Source organism: Thalassophryne amazonica, unplaced genomic scaffold (assembly GCF_902500255.1).
Source record: "Thalassophryne amazonica unplaced genomic scaffold, fThaAma1.1, whole genome shotgun sequence".
Taxonomy (NCBI): Eukaryota; Metazoa; Chordata; class Actinopteri; order Batrachoidiformes; family Batrachoididae; genus Thalassophryne; species Thalassophryne amazonica.
Window position 1 is genome coordinate 842,220 of NW_022986237.1, and position 21,005 is coordinate 863,224.

At 41.5% G+C, this 21,005-nt stretch overlaps 1 protein-coding gene across 1 annotated transcript; it reads left to right on the forward strand.

Moving 5' to 3' along the window:
* Positions 1-9,146: 9,146 nt before the first annotated feature.
* On the forward strand, positions 9,147-20,467 carry LOC117505700 (RNA-binding protein 4.1-like). Its single transcript, XM_034165256.1, has 3 exons — positions 9,147-9,268; positions 17,215-17,638; positions 19,033-20,467. Exons 2-3 carry the CDS (start codon positions 17,233-17,235, stop codon positions 19,848-19,850), a joined length of 1,224 nt encoding a protein of 407 aa, XP_034021147.1. The 5' UTR covers positions 9,147-9,268; positions 17,215-17,232; the 3' UTR covers positions 19,851-20,467.
* The last annotated feature ends 538 nt before the right edge of the window (positions 20,468-21,005 follow it).

The window sequence follows — 21,005 nt, forward strand, 5'->3', positions numbered from 1 at the left end:
TGGGTAATCATTTTTTTGGCAGCAGCTCCCATTCTAATTAGATGTCATTTTTTGTAATTTCCTCTGGGAGGTCTCCTAATAATAATGTCGACATGGGTTGCAACAGTTCTAAATCCATAATCCGTTCAATTTCTAGTATGACACTGTTCCAAAATCCAGCAATTTTTGAGCAGGACCAAAAAATGTGGGTGTGGTTGGCCTCCATGTCCCCACAGTCTCTCCAACACTTAACAGCTCCCGAATTTCTCCTTTGTTGTTTTGGGGTTATGAAAAATCGGACCAAACATTTCCAACAAAATTCCCTCCAATAAGAAGAACAAGAGGTAGACATTGCTGATTTACACATATTTTCCCATTGTTCGCGAGCAGTATTTTTATTTATATTTGCAAGTTTATTATTTTCACTTCTGATAGATACTCTGTGTGCCTCTTACCCTGTGTGCTACTATACAATGCTGCCGGAACCTCCATTTCCCTGAGGTCTTCCTAAGGGATCAGTAAAGTTCTGTCTAATCTAATCTTGTTTAGTTGACTAAACTCAGTCATTTTTTTGACGTTAGTCATTGCATAAAGCCATTTGTCGCCTGAAGATTTTAGCCTGCTACAGAGGAGGCTGATCTTAGTTGACAAAACATCAGTGACTTACCTCAAAAATGGAAGCTACCATGTACCACCACTTAATGGAGCAGGAAGGAAGGAAAGACTTGCAGCGGGAGCGGGTGTTCCAGGACTGGACGCCGAGGCCGGGAGCACTTGTCCTCATGGCCCAGTTCTGGCCATGGTTGTAGCAGACGGGCAACGCGGAAGTAAACAAAACTCTCGTGCACTGGAGCTGTTTCTTGGTAACAGCACTCGCGAGGCCGCTATGCGTGTGAAAATTGTTGGCTAATGTTAAGATGGATATAAATTTAGCCGTCAGTGTGAGACAGAGATTAGGTGGTCACTGTTGGGTGACTAACCTCAGTTGACTAAGAGGTTAGACTGCTTTATGAAACCAGGCCCAGGAAAGAAATTGCCAACCTTTGACCATAAGTTTTGCAAAATGAGTGTTTTCCATTATGTTGGCCTGGAAATTTGACCTTTTATCGTCTGCTGAACCCAATAAAAAAGCAAATCACTTCTTCCTGTTCGCCCCGGTGTAACGGGCCAGTGGGATCCAGGTCAGAAACCAGGGTGATCAGGAGACTATGTCTCAGAGTTTGCTGAGAAATGGGTGGAGCTAGAACCAATGCATAATGGTAGCAGCTGGGTTCCCACTGCACATTTGTGTGAAAGTGGTGTTTTCTACAGTAGCCTGAGGGGGCCAAATATGCAGTCAAGAAGAAATGAGGGAAGCCACCAAGATGGCCAGGGATGTTCTGTGACTCGTGCAAGTTTAGACTTTCATCACCAGTGATACAGCTTCAGGGTGGAGTGAACACCAGAAGGATTTTCACACAAGAAAATGGATCCAACCCAGGCTCGAGTCTGCCATATGTGCCTTCTGGCAAAGTAGTGAAGAAGGGTTCTCTTCCACTCTGGAGGAGAAACCGTTAAATCCTTTAAATGAACAGGTTTCCCGCAGGAGTGACTCCAACATTTCTTACTGCAAAATTACAATGCAGTAAAAATGATTAAACAACAGGACCTTTATGACATCATAGAAAGAAGATTGTTTATAGGGGGGGTGGGGGGGCTGTAGTTTTATGAAAAGCTCTTAACTCTGATTTATTGCACACAGACTGGATTCCCAGTCTGAACTAACTAAGAACTAAGGGATAACCTTCTGAGGAATTTTTTCAGTCAGAGTCAGAGCTGCGTGTCGTCAGAGCGAGCTGCAAAAAGTTTGTACCTGAGTTTTCAGAGGTGGTGTTTGTAGTTGCTATCTGCCACGCCGGTGTTTGCCAACCCGGACAGTGGGAATACCACCTCAACCGGCAACTTAGCCCCGCGACTGGACAGCAACAACGTCCGAGGCCCAACGTGGTGAATTCACTGAGGCCGCGCGCTGCGTCATTAGAGCCGCGGATCCATCAGCGCGGAAACACCGAGGCCGCGCGGCACCAGCGCAGTGCAGATCCATCCCGGTGACAAACAACGCAGGCTGTTAACATCGGCGATCGACAAGCTGCTCATAAGCCGACCATGGGGCCTAAGAAGGTTCTGACAGTGGAGGAAGGTGACGATATTAAAAAATCTCTGGACTTTCTATCAGAGGAGATTTCTGTTGTGAAGCAGCAACAGAAATCAATCATGGATCTGGTGGAGGAGGTGAAGGCATTACGGCTCCAGAATGCCGAGAAAGACCGGCATCTGGTGCAGCTGGAAAATAGAGTGGCTGAATTGGAGCAGTACACCAGAATTAACTACGTCATCATCACAGGTCTTCATATCAAACCACGGTCCTACGCACGGGCGGTAACAGATGAGAGCGGAGGGGAGCCCAGTGAACAGGAGGTCAGCTCTGTGGAAAAACAGGTTGCTGATTTCCTCCTATCTAAAGGTATAGAAATGGATTTAAATAACATTGAAGCGTGCCACCCTCTGCCCCGGAGAAATGACGGTGATAAACGAACCGTCATCATGAGATTCATCAACAGAAAACACAAAACAGCACTGTTAAAACAAGGAAGAAAACTGAAAGGGACAAACGTATTCATCAATGAACATCTCACCAAACGGAATGCCGACATCGCCAGGAAAGCACGCTTCTTGAAGAAACAGGGAAAAATCCAGCACACATGGACTTCAAACTGTAAAATATTCATCAAACTGAACGGATCACCAGAACAAGCAAAAGTCATGGCAATAAGGAACATCGAGGAGCTGGACAAATATGAACAATAGTGTTTCTTAAAGCGAGGATCTGGACAGATATGACCAATAAGGTATGAGGACACAAACACATCACAACACCATGACACAGACCAGAGGAACCTATTCATCTACTACCTATTCATCTACATCTGGAGACAAGAAGGATATAACTCAAAGGATTGCTGATCATGGAAAAGTAGAACTGAGAACATTTAAATACACAGACCACAATGTACTGGACTTGGAGCACGATATAGACCCGGACAATAATTTCTTCTCAAATATCAATGACAGTTGTTGCTATTATACAGATGAACAGTTTAATCGGATCATTAAAACAGATAACAAATTATCAATAATCCATTTCAACAGCAGAAGTCTATATGCAAACTTTAACAACATTAAAGAATATTTAAGTCAGTTTAAAAAAATATTTAACATAATTGCTATATCAGAAACATGGATCAATGAAGATAAAGGAATGGATTTTGAACTGGATGGATATGAATTTAATTGTGTAAACAGAAAGAATAAGAGTGGAGGAGGAGTGGCTGTGTATGTGGATAAGAACATGGATTATAAAACAGTAGACAATATGACAACTGTGATTGATAACTTATTAGAATGTATAACTATTGAAATATGTGAAGAAAAAAGCAAAAATGTATTAGTCAGCTGTATATATAGAGCACCAGGATCTAGTATTGAAACATTCACTGACTGTATGGGAAAAATGTTCTCAAAAACTAATCAAAAAACTGTGTTCATTTGTGGTGACTTAAATATTGATCTGCTCAATCCAAATAAGCATAAAATAACAGATGAATTTATCAGTATAATGTACAGTATGAGTTTATATCCAAAAATCACCAGGCCAAGCAGAATTACATCCCATAGTGCCACCTTAATTGATAATATATTCAGCAATGATATTGAGAATAACACTGTGAGTGGATTATTAATCAATGACATTAGTGATCATCTACCAGTTTTCATCGTTTATAATAGAAACCATCGGCGGAATCAGCCAGAGGAGAAAATAAAATACAGGCGAGTGCGGACAGAGGAAAACATGAACACACTAAAGAAGGATTTACAGGAGCAAAACTGGGAAAAGGTATACAGTGAAAGTGATGTTGATAGTGCATATGAAACTTTTTTACAAATATTTACATCATTATATGATAAAATTGTCCAATTAAACAAGACTACAGAAAACAAAAATCCAAGCTCGACCATGGATGACGAAAGGGTTACGAAATGCATGTAATAAGAAAATACACTGTATAGAGAATTCATAAAACTAAAGACTAAAGAGGCAGAAAATAGATATAAGAAATACAAAAATAGATTAACTAATATTATACGGGTATGTAGGAAGGAATATTATAGGAACATATTATATAATAACAAAAACAATATTAAAGGAATATGGGATATATTAAATAGCATTATCAAAAATGCTAATAAAAAACAGAGTTACCCTCAGTATTTCATTGATAATAATGTCAAGAAGGAAAATAAGGATGAGGTAGTCAACGGTTTTAATAATTTTTTTGTAAATATTGGACCAAGCTTGGCAGAAAAAATTCCCGATTCCCAACCTGAGGATTGGGATAATAATCTCATAGAAAGAAATCCCTGTTCAATGTTCCTCACAGCAGTGGATGGAAATGAAATTATAGACATTGTGAATAATTGTAAATATAAAACATCTACCGATTTAAATGAAATTGATATGGTGGTAAAACAGGTCATTGAATGGATTGTAGAACCATTAACATACATCTGTAACTTATCATTTCAAACCGGTAAATTTCCCAATCAAATGAAAATAGCTAAGGTTGTGCCGCTGTATAAGACTGGGGATAGACACCACTTCACAAATTATAGACCTGTTTCTTTGCTTCCACAATTTTCCAAATTATTAGAAAAGTTATTCAATAATAGATTAGACAAATTCATAAATAAACATAAATTACTTACTGATAGTCAATATGGATTCAGAGCACATAGTTCAACATCACTTGCATTAATAGAATCAGTTGAGGAGATTACAAACGCCATAGACCACAAATTACATTCAGTTGGAATATTTATAGACCTAAAAAAGGCTTTTGATACAGTCAATCATGACATATTAATCAATAAACTTGAACAGTATGGGATTAGGGGGTTGGTGTTGCACTGGGTGAGAAGCTACTTAAGTAACAGAAAACAGTTTGTGAAGTTGGGGGAATATACATCATCATGCTTGGACAATGCTTGTGGCGTCCCACAGGGATCAGTATTGGGTCCAAAACTGTTTCTAATTTATATAAATGATATTGTCAATGTTTCCAAAATATTAAAATTAGTATTATTTGCAGATGACACAAGCATTTTTTGTTCAGGGGGGGATTTGCAGGAGTTACTGAGGAGGATCAGTATAGAAATGGGAAAATTGAAATATGGTTTGACAGAAACAAATTATCATTAAACTTAAGTAAAACAAAATACATGTTATTTGGCTATTGTAATACAGACATACAGGTTCAGTTACAAGTCGAGGGGGTAGATATTGAAAGGGTACATGAAAATAAGTTTCTGGGGGTGATAATAGATGATAAGATAAACTGGAAGACTCATATAAAACATATACAAAGTAAACTGTCAAGAAGCATTTCAGTTCTAAACAAAGCGAAACATATTCTGGACCACAACTCACTCCGCATTCTTTACTGCTCACTGGTTTTACCATATTTACAGTACTGTGCAGAGGTATGGGGTAATACTTATAAAGGTACAACACAATCACTATCAGTAATGCAGAAAAGAGCTATAAGAATTATTCATAATACTGGCTATAGAGATCATACAAATCCACTATTTTTACAATCCAAATTCTTAAAATTCACAGACTTGGTTCATTTTCAAACAGTACAAATTGTGTATAAAGCAATAAACAATTTACTTCCAGCAAATATTAAAAATATGTTTTTTAACAGATCAGGGGATTACAGTCTGAGGGGGAAATTTAATTTAAAGCATCAGTGGGCACGAACAACATTAAAAGGTTTCTGTATTTCTGTCTGTGGGGTGAGGATGTGGAACAGATTGGGAGTGGGGCTCAAGCAATGTCCAAGCATGAACCAGTTCAAACAGCGGTACAAAAATATGTTTTTTTTCTGGGTATAGGGAGGAGGAAGGGTAATGAGGGTTAGGGTGTTTTTGTTTTTTGCTTCGGCTTGTAAATATATAGTATTTTGTATGTAAGTAGGTATGTGTAGGTGTATATTTATGTTTGTGTATATATATGTGTATATATGTATATGTGTATATATGTGTATGTATATGTGTATGTATGTTGATGTGTGTATGTATATATGTATGTGTATATATACTCAACAAAAATATAAACGCAACACTTTTGGTTTTGCTCCCATTTTGTATGAGATGAACTCAAAGATCTAAAACTTTTTCCACATACACAATATCACCATTTCCCTCAGATATTGTTCACAAACCAGTCTAAATCTGTGATAGTGAGCACTTCTCCTTTGCTGAGATAATCCATCCCACCTCACAGTTGTGCCATATCAAGATGCTGATTAGACACCATGATTAGTGCACAGGTGTGCCTTAGACTGCCCACAATAAAAGGCCACTCTGAAAGGTGCAGTTTTGTTTTATTGGGGGGGGATACCAGTCAGTATCTGGTGTGACCACCATTTGCCTCATGCAGTGCAACACATCTCCTTCGCATCATCCGTGAAGAGAACACCTTTCCAACGTGCCAAACACCAGCGAATGTGAGCATTTGCCCACTCAAGTCGGTTACGACGACGAACTGGAGTCAGGTCAAGACCCCGATGAGGACGACGAGCATGCAGATGAGCTTCCCTGAGACGGTTTCTGACAGTTTGTGCAGAAATTCTTTGGTTATGCAAACCGATTGTTTCAGCAGCTGTCCGAGTGGCTGGTCTCAGACGATCTTGGAGGTGAACATGCTGGATGTGGAGGTCCTGGGCTGGTGTGGTTACACGTGGTCTGCGGTTGTGAGGCTGGTTGGATGTACTGCCAAATTCTCTGAAACGCCTTTGGAGACGGCTTATGGTAGAGAAATGAACATTCAATACACGAGCAACAGCTCTGGTTGACATTCCTGCTGTCAGCATGCCAATTACACGCTCCCTCAAATCTTGCGACATCTGTGGCATTGTGCTGTGTGATAAAACTGCAGCTTTCAGAGTGGCCTTTTATTGTGGGCAGTCTAAGGCACACCTGTGCACTAATCATGGTGTCTAATCAGCATCTTGGTATGGCACACCTGTGAGGTGGGATGGATTATCTCAGCAAAGGAGAAGTGCTCACTATCACAGATTTAGACTGGTTTGTGAACAATATTTGAGGGAAATGGTGATATTGTGTATGTGGAAAAAGTTTTAGATCTTTGAGTTCATCTCATACAAAATGGGAGCAAAACCAAAAGTGTTGCGTTTATATTTTTGTTGAGTGTATATGTATATATATATATATATATATATATATTGATATCGGTTTAGGTGTGTAGGAATCTATGTGTATATGTGGCAAAGGGTATTACTGGTTGTGGGGAAGAAGGGGTAGGGATAAATAAGCTGATGCTTCACCCTACCCCTTTTCGGACATGTTGGGTACACAGTAGGAACTTTTTTGTTGTTGTCTTTACTGATCTATCTTGTAATTGTTGTTGTATCAAATGTTCGAAATAAACAGTTTTCATTCATTCATTCATTCATTTTGGGCTTCACTCTGATCACCAAGCATGTAGTTTGGTAGAAACTCAAAACTGCTGTGCATTTTAGTGAAACAACTACAGATGGGGACAAGACCACCAATATCCAGTCTAAGTCAGGACCGGGACTTTGGACATCAGGTTGGAACTTCTGCACTCTGATTCTTTTTTTAAATTGGTGTTTTTCTGATTGATTGAGCTGAATTTAACTTACTCTTTGGGATTGACAGACTCGAGAGCGTTGCATGATGGAATCTGTCAAATACAGTCCTACTCGATGCAGCACGAGTTAATGTGACCAGGGTGTGGTGGGGGTCCCCGTCCTTGCTTGACAGCACTGTAATCAGTACTATCAGAACACCCTCTGCTGGACTAATGCCATAAGGGCACATTTTTCAACTGTCCGTGTTTTTTTTTTTTTTTTTTGTATTCCAGGACTGTGGGAATGCAGCACTTCATAGTGTGTATAACTGGTTGTCTGCTTTGGGCTGTTGCCATCCACGACCTGGTGGTTTCTTGGTGCTCCTGGATGTGCTGTTACTTTTCAGAAGGCTTGAGTCTGTTTTATAAAGAAAACCTGGTAAAGGTCACCGGAGGAGGGGCGAGCATACGTGCTGCTCACCAGAAGATGTTGAAAATTTAAGAAATATGAATCCTAATAAGGCCGTGGGTCCTGATGATACACATCCTAGCGTGCTTGCCCTTGTATTACTCGGCAATCATTGGATCGTGGATTCCTACTGGACATATGGAAAGATGTGAATGTGACACCTATATTTAAGAAAGGAGATAAATTACGTCACAAGTGTGCAAACTGTAAGAAGATTATTGGACAGAAAATAGTTAATTTTCTTGAGTGTAACTCTTTTGTGATGAACAACATGGTTTTAGGAAAAGTAGGTCTTGCCTAACTAAGTCCTTTCGAGGAATGGACTAGGATTTATGACGAGGGATTATCCTTTGATGGTTTGTTTAGATTTTCATAAAGCGTCTGTTCCACATGCCGGGTTAATTTCTAATTTAAATAAGTATGGTATTGTTGGAAAACTTAATGTGTGGATTGAGGACTTCCTAACCCTAACTAGCTTAGCCTATGACTAGCTAAAAATGGACACACTCGTTATGCCCGAACAACTGTCCAGTTTCTGGGTATTCTGTGTTAGTATGCATCCGCGGCTGATGTGCTTGATGAATTCCTGCGCAAACGTAGTTCCCAGATAATTGTGATATATTTCTGTGATGAGTACATCTCATTTAAATCAATTCTAAACTTTACCAGTAATAAAATTACAAAGATAACTGGAGAGTAGAAACTTCACCTGTTATTGTTCAGCACATTGTAAACATTGACACGATTGAGTTTGATGCTGAAGAGTTCAGAAAGATACGATTGGAATGTTTTGATGACCATTTACAGTTGGAGATGAAAGACTGGGGTGTTAACTTGGTGTTAAAGTCAGAACAAGAAGCTGCACTGAAAGAGATCAATCTGGGACAAAAAGACACATTGTGTGTTGTTGCTCCAATGAGAGCAGCTCTCTGAGCAGGGTGTAGCTATGGGGCCGAAGGAGTAGTAACATGGCGTCGATGACGTTGCGCCGTAAAGTGGCGTGACCAGCTGCAAACAGGCGGCGGTGTCCATCTGCGTGCGGAGCAGCGAGGCGGGTTCAGCTTCGAGTGAAAACGAGACAAACAAAAAACTCCCTTCCACTGCAGGTAGGTCGAGCCTGGAGGTGAACACGGTGTAGAAGCCTGTCCTGGTGCGGGGCGAGCCTCAGGCAGGTGGTGGTTGTGGCCGTGTGAGGTCGGTTGGCGGCGTGGTCTATGATCACCCGCAGGCCGCCGTCGCTAGCTAGTGCTTAGCCTAGCTTATCTGGCCTTGCTCGGCCTGTAAGTCTTGAAGACGTTCTATCCGGTCTTTGTTGTACATTTGATGTGTGTATGTGTTTTTAAACGGGTTTAACGGTTGGTTATAGTGGGGTGGCGGTGTTTAGTTGGCCGTTATCGGCAGCGTCGACGGGCTCTTTTGTCCTGAAAGACACCAACCGACGTCACGTTTATCCGCTAAAGAACCTCGTGTTTAACACTACACATCGCAGTCGCGCTGTTCGGTCATTTATTTGGACCTAAAACCGCCACAAACGTAGTTTAATGCTAATTTTGAGCCGTTTGTGAGGGTGTTAAAAAAAACAACCAAAAAAAACGATGATGCACTCCCGCAAGTGGCCACCACTTCCGTGGGGGGCGCTGTGCGCCGTTTCTTGATGACATCACCGAGCTCGTGCCACGGCGGTGGGTGTGGCGGCAAGATCGGAGCAGGCACGATGGTCACGTGATAAACAGCCTCGTGGCCGTGAAACCGAATTCAGCTACTTCTTGTTGCCCTTAAATGTATATTTGACAGCTGTAGTTCAAGGTTTTGTGCATATATTTATTCACATTCTACGTGTTGAATTTATTTTTTTCCTTTTATGTTTAGGGGCGCTTGTCACGTAACAATAATATATTTTATTTAAGGGTGCCTTTCATGGAACTCAGTCACTTTACAACACATACATTAAAATAACAGCAATAAAATCAATACAAAGTATACAAAACTATATAATGGATCAAACAGAATATGCAGCATGAAATAAATGTCTTGAGACTGGATTTGAACAGGGAAAGTGACCTAGTAGTTGCAGAGGTCAGGAGGGTGAGCAGAGCTCTGCTGCTCATATGGTAACAAGGCGAACAGATGGAACAGTCAGATGGATAGAAGAGGACAATCGGAGTGAACAGGCAGGTGTAGCGAGGTGAATTAAATCATACAAAGGAGGAGGGGCAGGGTTGTGAATGGCTTTAACTGTCAAAAGCAGTATTTTACAGTGTATGTGGTGTGTGATGGAAAGCCAGTGAAGCTATTGGAGTACAGGTGTGATGTGGTCAGTAAACGGAGTCGTAGTGATGATGCATGCTGCAGAATTTTGAACTAATTTATGAAGAGTTTTTTGGGAGGAGGCCAAATAAAAGGAAATTGCAGTAGTAAAGTCGTGAAGTGACGAGACTGTGACTGAATGGACTTAACTCGGGTTATACTCCCTCGACGTAATGTTGCATATTTCTGCTTTATGTGTTGCCACCGCGGTTAGTGGTTGTAAGGAACAACAGATTATTTATTTTGTAATTCTTCAGACTGTTGTTAATCCTCTCAGTTCTTATTGTTATACTGTCCCTTACAAAGAACAAAGTTGATATATTCCTCAGTTTGAATTTATTGAAAGTCACACTGAAAACCAGGCCTGGGTCCCCAGAGACACAGCCCACACAGGAACTCCATCTTCTGAAGGCCCCGGACATGGCTGACAAATTGCTTTTATACAAGGCAATGTAGGTGGTACAGTGGGTGGGTTTTAGTCTCACAAACCTAATCTTACTGGCTCCCCACAGACAGAGGGAGCCCTTCTTATATCTGAAAGTTGTGCTTGTATGATGGAAGTGAAACTTAACTCTTCTGTTGAAACTTTGAACCAGGTTCCAGGCACTTCTAATTAGGGTTTAAGGGTTAGGGTTAGGTATTGAGAACCGGTTCCTTTCGGGTATTGTTAAGAAATGATTCGATCCACCAATATCAATAGTCTTTTTGCTTAATGATTCCCTTATCTGTCCTTCACAGCAGCCGTTGTTGTTGGGAAGGTGATCATTCCTCTATGTTGATTACAGACTCTGCAGCAGGTCTGTAATCAACCACGTCTGCAGTGCGACTCCACTTTGAAGCATGAAGCAGTGCTTCGATCCACTGCTTCGTTGGTTCTTTGATTAGCTGCTCTTCAGAAGCGGCAAGTCCACTTCTTAAACCCCTCGAAGCCATTAAAATATGTCAATCATGAGTCACTTTTGTGTGGATTAAAGTCACTAATAGGGACTCTTGTCTTGTTGCAGTCAAGAAATGAGAAATATCCTCCGTTCCATTGGTACAGCTCCAAATGTTGTGCGGCTCTCTGCTGAGACAGTCCGGTCAGAATTAATAACTTCAAAACGAATCACCATTTTAAATAAAATGACACCTCGTTCCAAATGCTGTAATACAGACAAACTACAATTGAATAAAATGGGTTTTTTTTCCTTCCAAAATGAGACGTCCTGTATTTTTTATGAATTACATCCTGATGTGCAGCTCAGATATATGAAAAGACATTCATGCCAATGTTTGAAGGAAATGCTTTTGACAAAAACTATTTTATAGATTTTGTTTATTTCTGTTTATGTCCAGAGATCAAGTATCCACATGTAGAGTTTATTATGTCCAGAGTTTAAGGATCCAGTGACCAATTTCATATTTATTTACTTTAAGACTCAGTAAAATGTTGTTGACATGGAAAACCTGTAAAGTCTACTTTTAGTACACAGAAAAATCACAAGAGGCATCAATAAGGAAATTGATAAGGAATCAGATCGCTAAGCGGGATCAGTAATGGCATCTATCGATAAAATCTTATCAATACCCATCCCTACTTCTAAACGGATAACAAAAGCAAATACTCGTTAACTAACACAAAATAAGAAAATAAGGAATTAGCAACGATATTGTCTAACACTGTAAAATCAATTATTATTTAGGAGTTTGGCGGTGACACCCTTGTTGGTGGGATTTATAGTGAAGTCACCCCACTGTGAACTTTCCCAGGTTAAGTCACCCCACTCTAGTAACACAATATTTCAATTCTGATATGTTCATGTAATAAATTAGTTATACACAACAGTGGGATAATGCACTGTTCTTACTCATTTTGTCAGTGAGATGTAGTGATGGGATAATGATACCTCAAGGAGTGTATTGACACACTACACAAACTGTGTCGACACTGTATTGACACTGTGTTGGTTACTCAGTAGTGATCCCTGCAGTAGTTATAAAATCACTGCAGGTAAATAAAATGAAAATAAGATGGAAAAAGCTAACATGCTGCAAACGCAACATCAGCCTGTGAAATATTCAATCGCCAGTCCTCCATTTAAAATATGATCTCATCATTGCATAATTTCATGTGCTCAATTTGTGTGTCGAGTTAAGCTGTTCATGAGAAGAGTTTAAACGTTGCTTAAAACCTTGTTTATGTAAATGCTAAACTGAGTTGGTATGTCAGATAAAGCAAGTTTGTAATAAAATTCAGAGTTAAAATTTGTAACTTGTGTATGGAAATTAGTTCACTTAAGTGTTGAAGCATACGAAATAAAAGACTAAAAATTGATTCATTCATGCATTTTTATTGAGGAACAAAAGTTTTTGAAGTGTCTTTGCCCCAAGGCGATTTCTCCTCTTACACACTAGTTCCCCTGCCTTTAGAAAAAACTCTTTCACAGGGTACAGATGACGATGGTGAGCATAAAAATGTCAGTGCGAGTTGATAAAGGTGTGGGTATGTTTTCTGGTTATTCTTCCAGTATTGTAACGGGTCTTGTGTTCTGGGTGTGTTGCCTTCAGACAGGTAGCATTGGACTTCAATTATGGAATCGGCTGCAGTATTAGAGGTCTTCTTGTTCTCCTCAACCTCCATATCAAGAGGTTTCCAGAGATTGTGCCCTAACAAATATTTTAGAAATAAGTCTTTGTTAATCATTAGGTTATTACCACATGACAAAATGCCGCACAAAGACATGTGTTTTCATACCTGAACTGGGTTCTGATCCATGTGAAGAGCTAAGCTCTTCTTCTGCTGGGTCAGGCTCATGGCTCCTCATTTCAGCAGCACACTCCGACCTCAGTCTCTTGACAGCCTCACTTGCTTTTAGTGGACTAACAAAGCCAACTGTTTTAAACCTGGGGTCCAGCAGTGTTGCCAGTGTCATCACACTGAGCGATTCCATGTTGCAGATAGACTCAGTTAACCGCTTTCCCAGATTTTCTGCCAGCTGTTGTTGTCACTGCCTGATGTTGAAGCTCAATGTGGATCATTCTCGTCAATGGAATAACCTTTGATCCCGGGACTCTTCTCCCCCCCAGAGTTCTCTTGTGTCTTGGTAAAAAGGAGCGAGCACTCTGAGCATCTCTTCGATGATTTCAAATTCTTCAGGAGTCAGTGGAGTGATATCAGGTCTTAATGAGGCCAGTGACACCCAGACTGCCTCCTTCTGCTCAGTCATTCTTTCTAGCATGTGGTAGGTGCTGTTCCATCGTGTCGGCACCTCATTTAATTTCTGGAATGGTGTTCCCAGCTGTTGCTGCATTTGAGTGAGCTTTTCTTTGGCCGTGGTGCTTGATCGAAAGTATGTCACAATTTGCCGTGTTTTGTTGCGCATTTCTGTTAGTGTTCCTTACAATTAAATTCATGGTATGGGCAATACAAATGGTTTGCCATATTTGCAGCATTCGAGCACAAGAAATTATGTTTGCTGCTGCATCAGTGACAAGACACCTGACCTTGCCCACAATGCCCCACTCCTCCATGAGGCTCCTTTTAACCATGGCCATGTTTTCTGCAGTGTGTTTCTGAGGAAAATGCTGCACTCCCAAGACTGTTGAACAGAGTTCATGGCTTTCTTTGTCCACATAGTGGCAAGTAACAGCAAGATATGCCTCCATATTAATGGACGTCCACATATCAGCCGTTAAACTAACGGCAACGATGCTCTGGGGGTCCTTTTTTGTTTTCTCCTTTTCCTCCACATATTTCTGGCTCACCAAGTCCTCGATGGCCTAAAAATAACCATACAAATACTGTAATACCAATATAATATATATATCATGACAGTACTCAGTTAATTCACCCATATATTTCTTAAACATACCTTCCTGCTTGGTAGAACATATGAGGGTGCAGTAAGCTTCAGGAGCTCCCTGAATCCCTCATTTTCAACAGTGGTGAGTGGTTGACAGTCTTTGATGGTCATCATGACCACAGCCTCATCTACTGCTTGCTTGTTAGGAACTGCAAGCCAAAAGGAAATATTTTGTTAAAAGCTGATTAAAGGACTGTACTTTTTTACAGACAATATTACAGAGTCACACAAAGCCTTTTGTGTGTTATGGACTACTTTTGAAAATTCACGTTTGGGGGAAAATTCAACATACCTGGGGTACTCACACAAGTATTTGCCATTTCCTCATTGCCAATGCCGAGCTCTATAATGCCTCAGCATTGATGTAAGACAGCTCTGTGGAGCAGAGCCAACACTTCACCTACAATAAAATAAAAACTTTATCTGAAAACAATTCAAACCTCTTACCAGAAAGGAGTACAAACGTTCTGTATTTAAATGAAAAATTAACAGTAAACAATGCCCAAAGGAGAAAAGATTTACCTTATTTGGCATCAAAAGATCAAAATTATTCCAGACTGGGGAAAACCTCCTTGAACAATCCATGAAATCAGTGGAACAAGGTGAGGGCAAGCAAAAATCCAAAATCCAACAGCAACACTCCATCCAACAAATCTGCAATATGTCGATACAGTTTGTTTCCCTATAAACACAATTTGGCGCGGCGCAGTCGAACGACACAGTTCCTGTATCGGCCACGTGATTTTTTTTTTTTTTTTTTTTTTCTTAAAGTGATATGCACACCAGTACGGGGTTTCGCTCTTGTGTGCTTGGCACAGTGCTGACGCACCAGTGTTGCTCGTCCCATCACTAGTGAAATGTTTTAAGGTCAGGGAACGTAATTGTCAGGTACAAAGCTCACTGATGGGAGAAGCATGGCACCCTGCCCAGTTCTGTACATCACACTAACTCTAAACTAGTCATTAGTTATGTAATAAAATAAGCATGGGTAGCTAAAAAAAAAAAAAAAGTGGGGGGGGGGGGGGTGACATCACCTGGGGTCAGTTCACAGTGGGGTGACTTCACTCGCTACCGTTAGTGGGCGTCTGTAATATTGTCAATCACAGTCAACAGCCAACAATCAGACATATATTTTATGATTCTAAGTGGAGAAAGAAATGTAACAATTAGGGGATACAAGAAGATAACGGAGTTAGTCTTGAATAACGTGATACATAGTATAGGGAGACAAACGCCCCCTGCAGGTTTCTGCGGTCTTTAATAAATAAACTAACTGCACTTAAATGTGCGACATTAAGGGACAAACGTTTAGCTATCATTCAGAACAACTCTGAAGCAGATCCAGATCAGTTTGGATTCAATTTATTTAGCAATAAAAATGCATGTACATAAAATACTTAACCACGTGGAGGATAATGCAGTAAAACATGAAACCTGCTTCCATTGTGTTTCTCTAAGGGGAAGACTTCTTTAAAAAAAAAATACTAGACTGGCTGCAAACCATGGAGCTGTATATGAGAACTAGGGAGCGCAATCCCAACGCTGCACACTAAACATGGACAGCGACATGACGTCTCCTAACCGGGCAAAATATTGACGAAGTACCCGGATGTTAATGCATTTTCAATGGAGATTCGTGACTGAACACACTCAGAAAAATTCTCACAAAATGCGTGTTAAAATGCCATTTTGACCTGGATATCGAGCCAGTAAAATTAAATGACATTAAATTATGTCAGGAAAGTATTAAACTTACTCTGACACTCACGCATTCTCAAATATTAGTGTTGAAAGTTACACGGATCTGCACTGATAAGCTACGCTGCTCGGCTGAGCTGCTGCTGTCTTTAACGCAGCGCGGCTCCTAAACCCATTACTATATATATTTATTTATTTATTTTACACAGTTATCCTTTATTGACCGCGTTTCCTTCATGAAGTCAGTGGTGTGTGTACACATCTCTGTGTGGGTGTGACTGTGAGCGGCACAGCGCGGGTCATTATAATCTCATTATTTTAAGGTGCAAATTTAAAAAAAAATCCCCAGTCTTGTTGAACAATTTTACTCACTAACGACAAGTATTTTAACTAGACATTGGTGTAGCAGTGGAAAATATCAACTAGACATAAGTGAAGAGTTAATGGTCCGTGTCATCGGGCGACACGGGTACGGCAGGAAACATACAGCTGTTTATCATCCAAATATCACGGACAAAGTGACAAGAAGAACTAGAAGAACGCTCTCTAGTTCTTATATACAGCTCTGTGCTGCAAACCAACAAAAACCCTGTTTCTATTGTGGAGGGAGACTAGAATTATATCTGTTAATAATAAACTGGCAGGGTGCAAACCAATACCCACATGAATTATTCAACAACTACTGCAGAAGCGCAGCCTAAGTGAATTTGCTAATCCAGACCAAACTGTTTAAAAAAGGACTAAAAGTCTGTGGAAAGACGACGGGGACGCTCTACAGGAGCATTTCTTCTGGTGCTTATTCCACATGGACATTGTATGACTTCAGGGTCATTCCGGGTGTTTAACCACGACACTGTTCCAGTCTAGCTAACACCGTGCCACGGGTCGGTCTCAGTGATGCGTGCATTTGACAGAATGTGTCGCGGTAGGGAAACGTGCATTTGGCATTAATTGATTAGAATGATGTCCAGGGGACAAAACATTCTGCAGCTGTGTTGATTTGCAGATAAGTAAATTTTTTTTGAGCTGCATCTCCACAGCCATTAGGGCTGGAGAGATGATCAGAAGTGGATACCGATCAGGAAACTCTGTGGGATTCGGGGGTCGTGGTTTTGTGATGCAGTCGTGTTATGCCTTTCATTTAGTACGAGAGGCTTCATGGAGTCATTAGAGGTTAACGATCCTAATTGTCTTTCTTTCCATAGTGACCAAGAAGATTCACAATGGTGAAGATATTCGTCGGAAATTTGGCACCCGTCACTACGGCCGATGAAGTCCGTGCTCTGTTCTCCCAGTATGGCAAGGTCAGAGAATGTGATGTTCTCAAGAACTTTGGCTTTGTGCACATGTCTGACAAAGCAGAGGCGGACGAAGCCATACGCAACCTTGGCAATTATGAGCTAAATGGCCAGCCCATGAATGTGGAGCTGAGCCGCGGTAAGCCTCGGCCCTCCACCAAGCTGCACGTCGGCAACATTGCCTGCACCAACCAAGAGCTGAGGGCCAAGTTCGAGGAGTACGGTACCGTGCTGGAGTGTGACATTGTAAAGAACTACGCTTTTGTTCATATGGAGCGATACGAAGACGCCATGGAAGCCATTAATCGGTTAGACAACACTGCATTTAAAGGTGAACGCTTGGGCGGGGCTTACTGGGGTGTTAGTCATGTTAAACACAAATGTGTACTTCTTTGCTGACAGGTAAGTTGTAAATAAGCTAATGTCTGATTAGTGTTTGGCCCAGTGGAGTGTGTAGGACACGCGGTGGAAAGGTCTCTGACTGGCTCCACGGGCACCATAAGAGTGACACCGCACAGTGTGCTTTCACCTTCACAGGTCTGGTGGTGCCAAAACTGCTAGTTAGCACTGGGATGCCAACATGCGCGAAAGTCGAGCCGCCGTTATGATGCTGTGAAAATGTGATTTTTTTTTTCTTTATATATATAGATATATCTTTTTTGGGGGGGGGGACTGGATATTAAAAATACAAAATTTTCAAGAACGCTTCTTTCAAATTGAGGGTTGTCTTCAGTCATGGTAGTTACCGTTGATCTCACGGAGAGGCCACAGATGATGTTTGTCACCATTTTGAAGCGGCTCTGCAGCAGCTGGCCGTGTGTCCATGAAGCTAACATCAACTCAGCAGCTAAAGCTCGTCTTACGTTTGAGTCATTAACGAGTTTAAGGTTTTAGGGAAATCTGTAAATAGACGTTTTCTTTAATATTTGAAGTAGGAGTATGTGTGATAGTGGATTTTTGTCTGTCTGATATATTTTCAAACTATTTTTGATGTATAAACATTTTGGGGGGGGGTCTTTAAATGTGTCTCCTACACTGGGCTGATGTGGAATGTTTACGTTTGCTAGCTGGGAGATACAGTTGCCATGTGCTAGCATTAGCCTGTTAGCATTGCCAAATGTGATTCTAGCAGGTTTTAAATACACCTGAAGGATTAAATCCATCTTTATTTGAGGACAGAGTGTGTATGATGTTGATATTTTGGGGGGGGGGGGGGGGGGGGTCGAGCTAGCTGCTGAGCCTGATGTTTGGTCACTGTGAATCATGGTCGCGGATTTGAAAAGGTGAAATGAAGCACTTTTATTTATTGTCCCCCCCCAAAATAAAAGTGAAATTTATTTTTGTTTTTTTATTATCTTGTTGCATTTATTTTGTAAGTGGCTGAGAACAGCACTCGTTGCGCCATTGCAGATCTTTGGATTGGTATTCCCCCCTCCGACTCACGGTCTTTAATGGACAGAAGCCTCAGTCCACTACGCGCCGCGTAGTCGTCTTCGTCTCTTTTCCGACGGTCGATGTTGGCATCTCTCCGTTAGCTGATGTACCAGTTGGTGTGGTTATTAATTTCACTCCTGTCACAGGATATTTCAGCTGCTATATTTCGTACAGTTTTGATGCTTTTTTTAAAAATTTTATTCCTGTTTCTCCAGAAGTTGATGGAGGCAGGAAGTTGAAGTTCAGTATGGATGCAGGTATAATTCCTTTTTGGGTCTCTTCTTTTTTAAGGCAAACTGATGAGCGTGAAGCTTTCGACAAGCCGCCTGCGTTCTGAGCCGGGAATGGGAGACAAATTGGGTTGTTACCGTTGCGGGCAGAAAGGCCACTGGTCCAAAGAATGCCCTCTAGACCGAAACGGCTACCACGGCGAGGGCTCAGAGCCAGGGGCTGATGGATACGGTGCCGCGAGGTTTGGCGAGCGTGGTCAAAGCGGCGGTTATCATCCGGGCTACAGTGCCGATATGGATTACGCCCCTGTACATGATTATTCCCGGGGTTCTGCTCACGGTGCTGACGCATGGTACGGAAGAGATGCAGGCTACAAGAGTGCAATGAGGTACCCGGAGCATCCAGGTTACGGTGCAAGCGCTGGTGCTGAACACGGCACGGCTCGGATGTATGGCAGCGAGGCGGGATATGGCGCGGTACCAGCATACCCGGCACGACGGCCGGCTGGTGAGGAAAGTGAGCCGTACGGGGTTGTGGACTTCTACAAGAAGTACAGGGCCAATTATGGAACCGGTTATTTTGAGGGACGCGCTGCTGTCCCCTATGCTGCTCCGTCACCGGCCCCCACGGGTGTAATGAGGGATCATGTGGCCCCCGCTAACCCCGACCCATATGAGCGCCCTCAAGCCCAGTCTGCGCCTGCTCCAATCCCGACGTACTACACACGTGACCGGAGTCCGATTCGGAGAGTTCCTGCTGAGGCCGAAGGATACGCATTTGAGCGTTCGCACATTTCTCCGGCACACAACCTCTCAAGAAATTCTGGCTTTGAGCATCCGCGGGATTCCGACAACGAGCGGGCACGTTACACATACTAACCTCTGTCCTGTCGGATCAGGTGAGAGCTGACTGACACTTAGCGGCTAGGCTAGCAGGCTAAAGTGGAGTGTATCTGGTTATGTAAGAGTTGGAACCATCCTGAGGGTCTATGTAAGTCTAATCCGTTTAAAAAAAAAAAAAATGTTTGCCATCAAAGTGAAGTACAGTGCTCACTTCACCTTTGTCTGCTCTACTTGCATATTGTGGTATTACTGCAGTTCTGCGGCGACATAATGTAAGGCTTTTTCTTTTTTTGTTTCTTGTGAAAACGTAGAATCAGATAGGAGTGAAGTAAATGATGCATGTTGTCTCTTTTCATTTGATCTCATGGGGTTTCTTCAGTTTCTAGCATCTTAACAGCATGTTGGAATACTACGTGTTAGTTTACTGTGGTCTGTGTGAGTCAGTGCTGGAAATAAAAGCTCACTGTATATTTAGTTGATTTGCTTTTTTTTTTTTTTTTTTTTGTGCGTTGCTCAGAAAATCATCAGCCTACATTGTGACTTTTTTTCTTTTAAATTAGACATTTTATGAAGTTTATTACTGGATCTCACTTTCCTTTGACTATTGATTTGTAACAGGCTAAACTACAATTAAAGTATCAAAATGTTACTTTCATGTGTGTGTGAATTTGTTGTATCTTTAAAAAATATATATATATATTCCACCCCAAATTGCCGAAATACAAGGCTACATGTTAGCATTGTGCTCAGGTTGCAGGTGTGTTTGTTTTTTTTTCCTCCTTCCTCTCTATGACTGACTATTTGAGTGTCTTGAATTAAGTTTTGGTGAGTCGTTCAAAGTCAACAGCAACCTAAAAATCTGCAGCGCTTTCAAAGTGAATTTAAGGTCGTAATGCGTACAGGGAGTGTTTTTTGGATGCGAGCTGTCTTAGTTTACTTTGGTTTTGTGTGCGTCACTCTAATCGCTCGCCAAACAACAATAGTCGTCCTGGCAATCCCACGGTAGCGAGGAAGATAGTTGTCATTAATTCCCAAATGGGATTGTGGATGGTGAAGAACGTCTACTTCCAGGGACATCTAGAGACGCCTGCGTGTGTGTCTGTGAGATGGGAGCAGGGGTGCCGAAAAGGGGACAATGAGAAGGATTCTAGGGGCCCAGAGAGGTTCCTAATACAGTTATAATATTGGGGG